Source organism: Physella acuta, unplaced genomic scaffold (assembly GCF_028476545.2).
Source record: "Physella acuta isolate Inbredline_101_S28 unplaced genomic scaffold, ASM2847654v3 ptg001064l, whole genome shotgun sequence".
NCBI classification, from domain to species: Eukaryota; Metazoa; Mollusca; class Gastropoda; family Physidae; genus Physella; species Physella acuta.
Window position 1 is genome coordinate 230,258 of NW_026732581.1, and position 15,086 is coordinate 245,343.

At 38.8% G+C, this 15,086-nt stretch overlaps 1 protein-coding gene across 1 annotated transcript in view; it reads right to left on the reverse strand.

The window, feature by feature from the left end:
* Positions 1-9,499, reverse strand: part of LOC131955367 (cytosolic carboxypeptidase 2) — an 84,794-nt gene extending 75,295 nt beyond the window's left edge. Inside the window, exon 1 of the mRNA XM_059319488.1 lies at positions 9,335-9,499. Within this exon, the coding sequence (XP_059175471.1) occupies positions 9,335-9,443 (109 nt within the window). The 5' untranslated portion in view covers positions 9,444-9,499. The remainder of the gene's footprint in view (positions 1-9,334) is intronic.
* Between the last annotated feature and the right edge of the window lie 5,587 nt (positions 9,500-15,086).

Here is a 15,086-nt window from a genome sequence, read left to right on the forward strand (position 1 = left end):
TTAATACTTTGTGCTAAATTAAAAAATACTCTAAGCTGTATAGCGTGGCAATTAAGATGTGTAACAGCAACTACACAAGTTAATACATTTTCATAAATATACTCTATGTAACATCATAGTGGAGTGGAACCCCATGGAAAACGAAAGTAAGGGCGCCCAAGACAGAGAGGGAGGCGGAGTTTTCTTGAAGAACTAAAGACAGCAGGGATGTCGTGGGAGGCTTCAGAATCAACAGCCGGGGACAAAGTCTTTCTCTTCACAAAACAACGCTCAAACGCTTCAATATTTCACGCAATATGGAGAGGTTATGGTTGAGGCCCTATGTTCTATAAGGAACAAAGAGGATTAAGTCAAGTCTACATCATAATTACCCAGCTCATATAGGTGCCCGACTTAAGTAGACGATAGTGAAGACAACTTCGTCTAGCGGTGACCACACTATCCTATCATATGCTGAGGTGAAAATAAACCATAATGAAACAAAAGATTAAAACTCCTTCGCTAAATTGGCTTCTCTCTGTATGATTAATCTAGTCTACTAGGCTCTAACTGATACCGGGCAATAGGTAGGGCATCTAGAGCAGTAGTTCAACCTTTTTGGAGTTACCGAACCCTATCAGTTTGATATGCGTATTCATAGTTTTATCTTCTGCACTGACACAATCCTATCGTGAACAGAGGCGTAGCGGTGGGGGTGGGGGGAGGGGGGGTACCCTAGGGGCGACCCTAGGGGGCGCCAAAATAAGCTCATTTTAGCTGCTAGTTTGAATTATAAATATAAAAAAATATATGGGGGGGAGGCAAATTGAAAGTTTGTCCCCGGGCGCCGGGAGGGGTCGCTACGCTTCTGATCGTATATCGTATGAGTCAAGTGAGTATTGACCTCTACCGAACTCCTGAGATTCAATAACCTAACCACTGTGGTTCGATCGACCACTGATCTAGATGGAGACCTACATATAGCAGAAAAATACATAAATGTATTTAAAATAGTAACAATCTCTGATTTTTTTTATTTACCCAAAAATTTTTAATAAGAAATTTTGGACTGTGGTTCTCCAACATTTAGGCCCTTCCTGATGAAAATACTCAAGGAGATGCATAACATGATAGATCCTACCGTTGGAACTAGGAGATATCCATTGTGACAAATGTTGTACTTTTTAGAATTTTTCGAAATCAGACCAACCAAAAAAAAAAATCAAGTCTCTGATGCTTTATTATTTTTTAATGGGAATTAATAATAATTTTGTTATTAATAATATCTTGTTGCTATAAAACAATTCGCGGTAAAAACTAAAACACTAAGAACTTTGCTTATTAACCAAGCGATTCAACACCTGCAAAAACAACGCATACATAGAATTTATGCCCTTGTCAATTATAAAGCATACATAAAAACGCCATAAACTGCCTCGAATTTTTAGATCAATGCACATTAACTACGGTCGTAATCTCATTAATTCACCTACAATTATTTTATTCATTATGACGGGCTTTATTTTCACCCGAATAAACTTGTCCAAATTACAGTAAACAAATTACCGCCCTTGTTCACGTTAACGCACCCATTATTTTCACACATTAGTTGAAGAGGTCTTCATGTAGCAAACATTATTTTTAGCATCAATTGACCGGCGATCAAACAGATCGATAAATCTATTAGCTGGCCCCCATGACCATATCTAGAGAGTCAAAGGGAAACAATTCATTAGTGGTGGTAGGAGTGACTGGACTTGAACATATGGGCGGTTAAGGTTAATAGGTGGACATTTTGTTGATGAATTGGAGGTTATGTTTATGGGGACTAAGTACATTAATTATGGCAAGGTGATTTGGGTTATGATTAGATTGATTTATAATATCTAAGTTAAGGTTAAAAGGTAGACATTTTGTTGAGGTTATATTTATGGAGATATGTATACATCAAATACAGAGACGTGGCGACACCTACCGGCGCCCGGGACAAACTTTCAATTTGGCGCCCAACCCCCACCCCCATATATTTTTAATGTTTATAATTGAAAACTGCAACTAAAATGAGCTTTCAATTTTTTTTTCAACCCATTTTCGAGCCCCTCGGGGTCTGCGCCCGGGGTCATATGTACACACTCACCCCCCACCCCCTTTGCTACGCCTCTGATCAAATATGACACGGTGATTAGGGATATGATTAGATTGATTTATAAGATCTAAATATTGTAATGGGTTTTAGCTATGGTTAATGGTATCATGGGAAGTAAACAATGCACGTGTTATGGTAAAGTAATTAATCATAATTCTGTTAAAGATCGACATGGCAGTTTATTATCATAATAGATTTTTGGGCGTTTAATTTCAAAGTAAATGAATCTTTTAAAAGTCTCTAACGAATGAAAAACACGATTTCTAAGTAAAGTTAGATTTTTTGTTGTTGCTTTGTTGTCGTGATATTTGATGGTGTCACTCCGTGAAGTCCGCCCCTTTTTCCACTCAATTCACCCTTTGATGGTGTTGTGATGTATAGGTTGTGGGGGTGTTAGGCGTCGGTGAAAGAAAGGTGTTGTGCGGTTGTGCCGCAAATAAGATATGTGCGTGTTTTGTTTACATTACTGCTTTAAATGAGTAGTGTGTGGGGAGGGGGTGGGGGTTCTTGGTGTTTGTAGAATGTAACTCTAAGTGATATAAGTATGGGTGTTTGTGAAATAGCAATATCGACAAAGAGTTGCATGGGTGTATGTTATATAACTAGTAGGAGTGTTTGTGACATAAGTAATACGGGCGTTTGTGATATAATGGTGATATAAGTAGTATAGGTGTTTGTGATACAAGTATTATTGGTGTTTGTGTTGTAAGTAACATGAGCGTTTTTTATACAAGTAATAAAAGTAATATGGGCTTTAGCAATATGAGTAGTATTAGTGTTTGTGGTATAAGTGATATACGTAGAATGTTTTTGTGATTTGTGAAGCTAACCAAAATAATTACCATCAGACATCATAAGAAACGGTTGGTACTAATGTAACCATTTACAAACCCGTTTGAATCATCTCGTCGTCTGGTTTGGTTTCGTCCCCGTGTTGTTGATTAATCAGCGGATTAGGACTCTGACGCACTACTGAGTTTGCTACCAAGATCTTGGAAGTTTGTTTTGCTTGCATTGACACAAAAATCAAAGTTTGGGCAGCTAAAGTTTTCCTTGACTATGCAAGCAACTCGCAACAATACGTCGCTTCAGCTACCATCACCGTATCTTGCAAGTTTGGAAATAATTTGCTTTAATCATATCCTTTTTTGTAGAAAAGCACATATAAACCACAGGTTGCTATGGATTAGGTTTGTATTTACCGCAGTTATCACATCCGTTTAAATTTGAAAAAAAATATAGTAACTCAAAAATAAAACGTACACTAGTCTAAAAATTTAAAATTAATTAAAAGTATACAGAATTTTAAAGAGATAAAAAACTGATGAAACATAAAACTATTTACAATCTCCAAGAAGATATCACTCAATACCACAAAGTTTTAACCACCTTATGCCCAACGCTCCCCTGCGCGGTAACTAAACCCCAGTTCGTCGTCTCGATATGAACCATCCAGATTTTTTGAGAGGCCCAAGCCTTTTATCTGTTGTGACAATAGCCAAGTGTACGTATTCTGATCGTCTTTTTATTTGCTTTGAATAAAACACTCTGGCACCTCTTAAACGACATAGCAGGTCCAAAAAATTTAGATCAATAATCAATAATGAACAAAAGCGTGGGTCTAGTGATTACTTATCAATCGATGATTTTTAGTTAATGATTTTTAGTTTTTAAATTAAATCAAGATGTGTTTGAATTAGGCGTGGGGCGAACTGTTATGGTTATAGTAAACATAATTTGTGTTGGATAAAGATGTTCTCGATCGTGGGGTTGGTGGGGTGGGGTGAAATTTAGTATGTTTCTGTACTATCTCAGCGTTTTTTTATTTTACTTTAGTGGTAATGGAGGGGGTCAGACTAGTTATTCTAAATTACATATAAAGTTTCTGATTGTTAAACTTTATAAATACATAGGATTAATTTAAGATAGACCTTTTTGGGGTCTGACCAGTTAACGTAAGATAGACATGGGGGGGCGGGGGGTCTGCCAGTTGAGATATACATGGGGGTTCTGCCAGTTGAGATACACATGGGGGGGGGGGTCTGTCAGTTAAGATAAACATGGGGGGGGTCTGACCAGTTAAGATATACATGGGGGGGGGTCTGCCAATTGAGATAGACATGGGGGGTCTGTCAGTTAAGATAGACATAGTGTCTGACATGGGGGGGGGGGGGGGTTCTGACCGGCTAAAATTGACATAGGGGTCTGAACGACTAAAATAGACGCTTGCGGAACTCTATTCGACCCTTACACAAGCTTGCGTATGGGTCCTACCATCTGATGTAAATAAGCAGATGGGTCTTGACTTTGTAACTTAAAAAAGAGCAAAGACTATAACACTTTAACCTACAAATAACAATCGAACATTTTAACTAAATCTACCGTGTCTGTGTTAGTGTGTGTGTGTGAGTGTGTGTGTGTGTCGGTATCAAGAGGCTGTATGTTAAGTTATTTAACATATAATAACAACGGCTGAGCTAGACCAGATTTTAAAACTAGAGTAAAAAATCCACTGAAATTTTAACAACTTTTTAGCATTGTATGAACTGCTAATTATTATATCGGAGTGTTAAAAAAAAGAAGAAAAAAACTCCCTTTAAATCAAAATGATAAAAAAAATATTACATCGTATCCAGCCCTCACTATTGTCATACACTAGCTCCCATTAAAACTGACTCATTCTATTATTTTATCCTTTGTTTTCATTCACACCCAACCATATTTTACATACATGTAGAACAAATCAATAACATGACATTTTCGTCTCGAATACCTCCCCTGAACCTCACCTCTACATATCCGTTCACCCCCCCCCCCCCACACACACACCCACCCACACCACAGGCCCGATTTGCATTGTTCTGTGTGTCAGGTCTACCGTACGTTCCTGTACGCTAACTCCGGATAAAAAAAGGGGAATAACTCGCTTCACGTCGTCACACAGGGGGAGGTAAATCAATAAACACCTACTAACTAAGACGTGTATCGGTATTCAAGGGGCAAGCAACTTGTTGGGTTGTGGTTCTTAGACTGACACATGCGATACAGAGGGCAGAGTCAAGACATGCATTTTTATAACCTTAATTGTTCCTTGGCTTGGTGCGAATGGGTTAGCATGTGTGTGAGGTTGAGGGGGGTGTAGGGTGGGGGGTGAGTGGGGGGGGGGGGGGTGAGGGATATGATTTAAATGTGAGTGGCCTCGCTGCATGATATGCTGGCCTGGCCAGCCGGTGTAGGCCTATAGGGAAAATTTCCGGTGGGCCCATTGGAAGAGATCCCGGTTGGATCCTCGGTAGAGATCCCGGTGGGCCCCTCGGTAGAGATCCCGGTGGGCCCCTCGGTAGAGATCCCGGTGGGCCCCTTGGTAGAGATCCCGGTGGGCCCCTTGGTAGAGATCCCGGTGGGCCCCTTGGTAGAGATCCCGGTGGGCCCCTTGGTAAAAAATACCGGCGGTCCCTAGGAAAAGATCCCGATGGGCCCCTAGGAAAAGATCCCGATGGGCCCCTAGGAAAACATCCCGATGGGCCGCTAGGAAAAGATTCCGATGGGCCCCTAGGAAAATATCCCGATGGGCCCCTAGGAAAAGATCCCGATGGGCTATCAGGTAAAATATACCGGTAGGTCCCCGGGAACGGTGCTATACAAGTTCTATTACTCCTTTGATTAAAAAAAAAATAATTCGTAGATATCTCTCCATTTAACCATTTGCAATCCCTCATACTAATTTAGGTTTTGATGAAGACAAAATACAAAATAAAAATCTAAATCTGGGGTTGGGGGCCCATTTTAAAAATTTACCAGGCTTCTTGGACAAATCTGCAACCCCTTGTGCAGGGTCCATAATACTATACGATCTCTCGGGTTATTCCCATCTTAGCGCTAGAACCTATATACTGGAACAAAATGTTAGACTTTGTTTACACAGAGGGGGGGGGGGTCGCCATTTGAATCAGGAAACGAGGCTCGCTTCGACCCGGTGCATAAAGGGTAGCCTAGCCAACAATGGTTGCCACAATATGAACACAGTTTTCTAATATTTAAAGTCTACAGGTCGATACCACTTAATCTGATAAAAGAATGCTAACTCATGACCATATACTATATGCACATAAATGTCTCATTTGCTTTCTCTTTCCCCCTTTGCCTATTCATATATATATATATATATATATATATATATATATATATATATATATATATATATATATATATATATATATATATATATATATATATATATATGTAATGCCTATATAATTAGGATTGTTTAATCTAGGTAAACAATGAGCTAGCGTGTTTCAATTACATTTTTACTATGGGCACATATTTTGACTCAAGGCACAAGGTACTAATGAGATGACGCATAGACATTCCTAAGCTAGGTAGTGTTAACGTGAAGTCCAATGACGTAACTAAACACCAAGGGGTTAACTAAAGGATTTGACGAAATTCCTAGGCAAGTAATTTAAACAGTCAGACATAAGGTGGTGGTGGGGTGAGGTTAAACTGAACAGGACAAAACATTTTTACACACTGGGGGTAGGGGTGGAGGAAAGGACTGAGATTGGGGGCAGGGGGGGGGGGTTTGATTCTGGGGTGGGGGGGAAAGTTTAAGTTTAGGGGAGGGGGTGGTTCTGGGGTGGGAGAAAGGGTTGAGTTGGGTTGGAGGAAAGGGCTGAGTTTAGGGGGGGGGGGGTGGTTGATTCATGGGTGGAAGAAATGGTTGATTCTGGGGGGGGGGAGGAGTGTTGATTCTGGGGTGGACGAAAGGTAGAGTTTGGGGGGGGTGTGATTCTGGGGTGGGAGAAAGGGTTGATGCTGGGGGTGGGTGGGAAGTGTTGATTCTCGGATGGAAGAAAGGGTTAAGTGTGCGATTGTTAAAAGGGTTGATTCTGGGGTTGAGGAAAGGTTTGAGTTTGGGGGGCGGGGGTTGATTCTGGGGTGGGGGAAAGGTTGAGCTTAGAGTGTGGAAAAGGGTTACCCTGGGGTGGAGGAAAGGGTTAAATGTGAGGTTGTTCGAAGGGTTGATTCTGAGGTGAGGGAATGAAATATTTCTGGTGGGAAGGGTTCAGCCTGGAATGGGGTAAGGTTTAGTCTGGGTGGGGAGATGGTTGTGAATTGTGAATTGTGTATGTGTAGTTGCCGTGGTAGGGTTACACTGAAACCGCATGCGAACGACCCGGTGTTATGCAATCAGATATCAGAACTCGTGTTAGAAATACTAGCTAAACAATAGGTAGATCATAAATAAACATTGCACGCGGGCAAAGTGTTGATTAAATGTGCTATGTATGTATTGCTTTGGTATACATTTATCCATCACAGACACCGTTTAAAAAGTATGTTTTTGTTCTTGAGTTTTTTAGTCTGGGATATTTTGTCTGACATTTGTCCTGAGATATTTAGTCCGTGGAATATTTTATCTGAAATATCTTATCTGAGGTCATTTTTGTTTTGAGATACTTAACGGGATATTTTCTCATGGACATTTTGTCTGAGATCTATAGTCCTGATAATTATTTGTCGTCTCACTCAGTTCATATTTTCAAAACTGTAGAAAGCATTTTATGAGCCACAATAGGCAAATTAGTGCTTAGCCTTAATTAAATGTTTAGAAGCCAACTGATTAAACCCCAATTAACATAATGCAATGCATTTTAATTAATTAACCTTATAAACATTTGAAGAAGCACAAGAAGCTGTTTTGTTTTTTAATAGAAATGCAACAAAAAAATCAAAACCTTTCAAAATGATTTTTTTTTCAGATGTATATTTTTATTTCCTTTGTAAGCAAAAGCTACCATTTATCGAGTAGAAATAATCGACATAACACACACACTATGCAAGTCGGGCTCATTAGTGATGATTTTACGCTATACAGTATGAACGCAGACTTATTGTGTTTTTGGTATGTTGTTTTTGGTTGACATTAGAGCAACAACAATAGAACACATCCTGATTAGTAAACATGAATTGTGGTAGCATTGATTTTATTGGTTAAAGGAAGAAAAGAGTCAGTTTGAATTTTTTCTTTATAGATTTGTGTGGTGAAGAGAGTTCAATGACGGGTTTTCCGAATTTTTTTTTCGATTTTTTAAATAGAGGTTGGTTGATGGAAGGTGGGATACCTGTTACTTTATTTTTCAATCTTTGTTATATGTGGGTTTGATTTCATGTGTCTGATATGGATGTGGTTTGATTTATTATTGACGATTCTGTGGTTTGTGTGTATTGATGAGGGGGGGGGGGGGGTTGATTTGTATGTTGAGGTTGTGGTTTGTGTGTATAATGAGGTTGTGATTAGATTGTCTAAAATAAGGGTGTGGCTTGTGTGTATAATGAGGTTGTGATTAGGGTGTCTAAAATAAGAGTGTGGCTAGTGTGTGTAATGAGGTTGTGGTTTGTGTAAAATGAGGGTGTGGTTTATTTGTAATGAGAATATGTTTTATGTTAATGAGAGTGTGGTGAGGGTGTGGTTTGTGCAAAATGAGGGTGTGGTTTGTTTGTAATGAGAATATGTTTTATGTTAATGAGAGTGTGGTGAGGGTGTGGTTTGTGTAAAATGAGGGTGTGGTTTGTTTGTAATGAGAATATGTTTTATGTTAATGAGAGTGTGGTGAGGGTGTGGTTTGTGTAAAATGAGGGTGTGCTCTGTGTGTAATGAGGATGTGTTTTATGTTAATGAGAGTATAGTAAGTAAAAATTCCCTTTCAAATCGGAGTCAATGATCTCAATGGCGCATAACCAGTTGACACGTATCCTTAATTGTGTTGGAGGCGTGGTTGATTAATTCGAAAAAAGTCTCGAGTTCAAACCCACTGGCAGATAAATCTCGATCCTCTTCAACACTAAAAATTAAGAACGAAGAGGAAGAAACCTGACGGTCTACATGGCAAGTGAAGTAGAGTTCACTTGTTTCCGTGACCTCTGCTTATGAAGGGTGGGGTTTATGTATAATAAGGGTGTGGTTTGTGTGTGTGTATGATAAGGGTGTGGTTTGTGTGGCTGAAGAGGGCGTGGTTTGTGCGTATAATGATTATGTAGTTTGATTTGAGTCTGATAAAGGCTTGTGCAAAAGTGTGTTTTAATTAGTACTAAAATATTTTTGTTCTTGAGAAAAACCTAAAACTAGTACCAAAAAAAAACCATCACTTTTACACAACATAGTAAAAAAATAGTTCTATAATTATAAATCACGTGACAACCTACCTTCTAGCATCCTCATGCCCTTGACCTCCGCCATTTTCCTCACCCTCTCCTCCAGCTGCATGGTACTCTCCCTCTGTACCTCCGCACGTTTCCTCCCCTCCGTCCCCATAAATCCCTCCTCTCCCCCATACAGAAGACCGTCTGATGAGCTACTGTAGTCGCTCTCTCGTCGTGGTGTCGCTACTGTAGACATGACTGGATGCTGTAGTTAAGTTTCTTGATTGTTGGACTGGGTGGTTTAACTTTAGTTAAGTCCCTTGATTGTTTGGGCTGGGTGGTTTAACTTTAGTTAAGTCCCTTGATTGTTGGACTGGTTGGTTTAACTGTAGTCAGTTGAATGTTGGACTGAGTGGTTTAACTGTATTTATTTGAACGTTTGACAGTTTAACTGTAGTTACTTCATCCTGGGGCTGGATTGTTAAACAGATGAATATTGGACATGGTGGTTTAACTTTAGCTCCAGTCAGTTGATCGTTGGACAGTATGGTTTAACTCTAATCCTGACAAGTAATCCTTAGGCAGGGCAGTTGGCTCAAGGCTAGGGAAGTGACAATTGAGCTGGTCAAATGGGTTTAGGCTGGGAAGTTGTCTCAAGGTCAGACAGCTGATCCTTGAGCTGGGCAGTGCAGTTGACCTAACAATTGATAAGTGACTCCTATGCCGGTCAGAAGACTGTATGGTAGAACAGTTGACATAAAACCAGAAAGTTGGCCTTTGGGCCGGTTATACGGCCTATAATTAACTTAGACGACACTTAGTTCTAAACAAAAACTAAGACGTTGACCATTTGGAAATAAAGTTGACCATAGTCCAGATAATTGACGTATCCAAAACCTAAGTCCAACCCATCTAGAGTAGCTGCCTGCAAGTCCACACATTCGTTCTCTAACTCAGTTGACCAGAACTGGAGATCCAACAGTTAATTAATTAAGGGTCACCATCCATGGTAAAAAATAAATAAAAGCTGCAATTTAAAATAATAATAAAAATATTTTAAATACGTGATATAACGATAACAAACTATCAATTATTCAATGACATGAATCTAAGCTACGAAATTGTGAGTATTCAATGCATAAGAATATTATGAATTTTTCAGCAATCTAATGGGGTTAAGTAGTAAGCAAAAGAAAGGGATCATATAAAAACGAAAATCTTGCTAAAGTATTGAGAATTAGACGTAGATTTAGATTTAAATGTAATGGTGATTTAGATGGCTATATTTTCATATAGCGAAGACGATGCTTATTTATATGTGATGATTTAGGCCAGGGGTCTCCAAAGTTTTCAGCCCGAGGGCCGCATTAACTATAAAATATCAGTTTGGGGCCAGTTTCTTCCAGGCATCTCTTTGGGGGTGGCGGAGCCCCCACCCCCACCATCACCGAAGAACATATACCCCTTCTTCCCCCCCTCTCAACGAAATATAAATTCTATAGAAATATATCTAAATTTCAGCGACTCATCCATTGCAATTGAAACATGGCGAAGCTTGCTTGCATTTTTCGCTATTTGAGTCAAAATGTTTTCACCAATGTCTGCAACACGGCGGGCAATGGTATTTGCACCCAAAGCTACATTTTCAACTTTGTTTTGAATTTTCTGGTAATAGTTCCTCAGCCACCTCAAAGAAACATTTTTTTCCGTGGACAAAAAGATCTCAGCGGGCCGGATGAGAGGACCTCGCAGGCCGCAGTTTGGATACCCCTGATTTAGGCCTTAGGCAAAGGTAAAGTCGATGCCATATTTTAGAACATGATGTAGACTATGATGTAGATTAAGTATTGATTTAGATAGAGCAAGATTTAAATGATTTATATGTTGTGTTGATTTAAATGTTGCGGGATTTATATTGAGATTAAATATATGTTGTGATAATTTAGTACTTTAACTATCCTAAAGTCAACCAACATTTCCTTTACTTACATAAGGAAACTTTCCCTTTCCTGAGACTATTTACTTAGTACCACATAAAACAAAAGTAAAGTTCCCTTTAAGAAAATGACGGTCCATGGGGCAAGTGAAGTAGAGTCCACCTGTTTCTGTGACCCTGGCATATGCAGGGGTAGTACGGTCAGTAGTATGCCCAGCTGTATTCACTTTCCCTAGCATGAGTTAGGTACCCATTATAGCTGGATGGGCTCAGGGATGTTCTACTAACTTGAACCCGGAGAACTCAAGACTTACGGGTTAACAGTCTAACGCTTTACATCTAGGCCACGCAGTTCCATCTGAGTACCATATAACCTACTTAAAACTGACCACAATATTGCTCTACATCAGTTTAATAACAACACAGATCTTTTGACTTGTAGCTATCAGTAGTATGAAAATAAAAGCTTCCTTGTGTAAGTGTTGGGTGCATTCAAAAGATACTTTGTTAGTTCTTTTATACTGTTCAATTGTTTACTTTTTGTACATCTTTATACATCAATAATATAACAATTTACTCACATCTCCATCCAGTATAAAGTTATTTACCATTTTCATAGGCCAACCTACTATTTATATTGTATAGAACGTCTAAAAATCAGCACTCTTCAAAACAAGTAAATGGTCTAACACACATCACTTAAATTACATTTTACAAACCAAACAACAGCTGCCTTTGGTGGTGTGTTTATTTATAAAGTGAGCTACAGTTCACTAGTCGTGTCAGATAAAAGTGCTGAGCACATTGCTATTTTTAGAACAATTTAAATGTGTTCAAATGTTTTGATTTGTATGTTTACACACACCATGATACAGAGCAATTTACTTGTGTCAATAAACAGTCTAAAATAGATTACAATATTTTTTTTTATTGCCGCCCGAACTCACATTGTAGATTTACGAGTGTTTAATTTATAGTCATTAGGACATACTTAATCTTTCCAAACTGTCATTCATATAAATAGAGAGAAGGGGTACTTATCTTTACAATGTTTTTTATTTTTCTATATATTTATTATGTCCCTATAACATTCCTAAGACTGTTAATTAAAATGAAAGTAATTTTATTAAAAGATTACTACTTACCTTTTAAAAAAAAATTCATGCTGTTTTGTTAGAATCCAGAAATGAATGTAATTTTAGAAACGCCCTTCCTGTTATTAAGTTAAACTTCACAACAAATATTAGATCGTCGTTCCATAGATTTCATCCACTCCCACCACACACAAGGCCTGTTGTTCCTCACACCCTCAGTACCCCCACACTCCCACACACTGACCTCAGTCGACCGTTACAGTCACCTAACCTCGGCCTGTTTACAGCCTGCCCGTCTGTTTTAGCAGATTGATCTAAAAATAAACTCAATGCTTTCATCTACATAAAAGAAAAAAACTAAATTTTTTTTTCAAACGGAACCCGTGTCATGACATTGACTGTGAGAATAAAAGTGTCTCAATACCCGTTCTAATGTATCGATTTTAGATTATCGATTCTGTTTTATGGTAGGTGTAGAGGTGTAGGTTCGATTGATTGATTTGTGTAGTGAGTTTGTTTCGTTGTTTGGCCCCTCTTTGTTGTCAATGTTTTGGTCCATGTTTTACGCCGGTTGTCAAAGTTTTAATGTACTTGACATCGATGTTTTAGACTTATCTTCTGACACGTTCATTAAGTCAGGATTTTTAAAAATGTGTGTTTAAGTCTACAAATTATGTCGTTTAAATTACACACTTTCTTTTATTTTTGTTCAATAGTTTTAGTCATTACAAAGTAAAGTTCACTTTTCGAACCTGTCTGCCTCAGTGTTTCTTCCAGACTCTGTTCTCCGGGGGTCCGGGGGGGGGGCACTTAAAATTTTCGGGGGGAGGGGGCGGGCGGACAATGTTAAAAGTATATATTTTCTATATAAATTCCATTTCGTTCGGGGGGCGCTAAACTTTCTTTTTTTGGGGGGGGGGGGGTCGGAGTCACCCCCCTCCTCGAAGAGATGCCTTGAAGAAACTCTGGTCGGCCTATGGGGCAAGTAGAGCTCACCTGTTTCTGTGACGTCGGCTTATGAAGGGATAGTGTGATCAGCACCATGCCGAGCCAACATTACGCTCTCAAACGTGAGAAGGTAACCCAACTTAACTGGGTGGACAGGCTCTTTCTGCTGATTTGAACCCGGACTCGAACTCGAGACTTTCGCGCTAGCAGTCTAGCGCTCTGCCGTCCCATTTTATTCATTAATGATATATACTTCTTCCGTCACTGGTCAAGAAAACACCAGAAATGCAACTTGGTAAATAACACAAGAAAGATGGGTTACCACTGAATAGGCCTATAGTTTAAAAAACGTATCCTAACGTAACAAAATAAAATATACTATTATCTTGTGTGTGTTTCTTCTTTGTATTGTTTATCACAAATTGGGCCTGTTGTCTCTCTTCATTTAGTATTTACTCTCAAATATGTCAATATTTTAATGTGGGTACCTAGTATTATAGTAAACTATCTACGTTCGTTCGATTTATTGTGCTTTTTACTATGACTGATTGCTGATACTTTTTAATGCATTACGATTGGTTGAAGTCAAAGCTAAATAAGCCCTGTCACATCAAACACGACAGTAAACGTTATTGATGAATATAAACATTCAGATGCAGTTTCGAAAAACTTAACATCGGAGTAATCAATATCCAACAAAAGAAACAAAAAAAAGTTTAAAGGAAAAACAATATCAAAAGGTCTACGAAAATGTACATTGTTACCAATAGACGAATTACAATTTTAAATATTCGCAGCCCATGCATGTTATATCTTCTTCGAAATATTTGTGGTTAGTGTTTGTATAGTTCTTCGTATCTACCCTTGGAAGTGTGTGTGTGTAGGGGGGGGGGTGTTTACAAACAAAATATTTCAAAATCAATTTCCGAGACATTACAGTTTGTTTTTCCGGAAGTATGCCTCGAGTCAGTTTTCAGTTTTCAGATTAAAGATTTTTTTATTCCACGTTGAAATCAACATCGTTCACGCCACGCTTCGCCTCTCTACAAGCCAAAGATCAAACGTCCAAAATCGATAAATCAGTGCAAATCATTATTGAACACTTGTCAAGCAGGTCAACATTGGTATCGATTTTGGTAAAAGATCACACTGTCTGCAACACCGTGTGCAACACCGTCCGACCATTGATCAAATGTTAGAACAGCTAATTGAAGTCACTTTGTACACGTTCGCACAGTACGCGTGTATGTACTACACTTGGTCAAATGTGAGAACAGCTAGTTGAGTTAATTAGTACAAGATCACACGGCAATCATGTATGTACTACACTTGGTCAAATGTGAGAATAACTAATTGAGTTACTTAGTACAAGATCACACAGCAAGCATGCATGTACTACACTTGGTCAAATGTGAGAACAACTAGTTGAGTTAATTAGTACGAGATCACACGGCAAGCATGTATGTACTACACTTGGTCAAATGTGAGAACAACTAATTGAGTTAATTAGTACGAGATCACACGGCAAGCATGTATGTACTACACTTGGTCAAATGTGAGAACAACTAGTTGAGTTAATTAGTACAAGATCACACGGCAAGCATGTATGTACTACACTTGGTCAAATGTGAGAATAACTAATTGAGTTAATTAGTACGTGATCACACGGCAAGCATGTATGTACTACACTTGGTCAACTGTGAGAACAACTAATTGAGTTAATTAGTACAAGATCACACGGCAAGCATGTATGTACTACACTTGGTCAAATGTGAGAACAACTAATTGAGTTAATTAGTACAAGATCACACGGCAAGCATGTATGTACTACACTTGG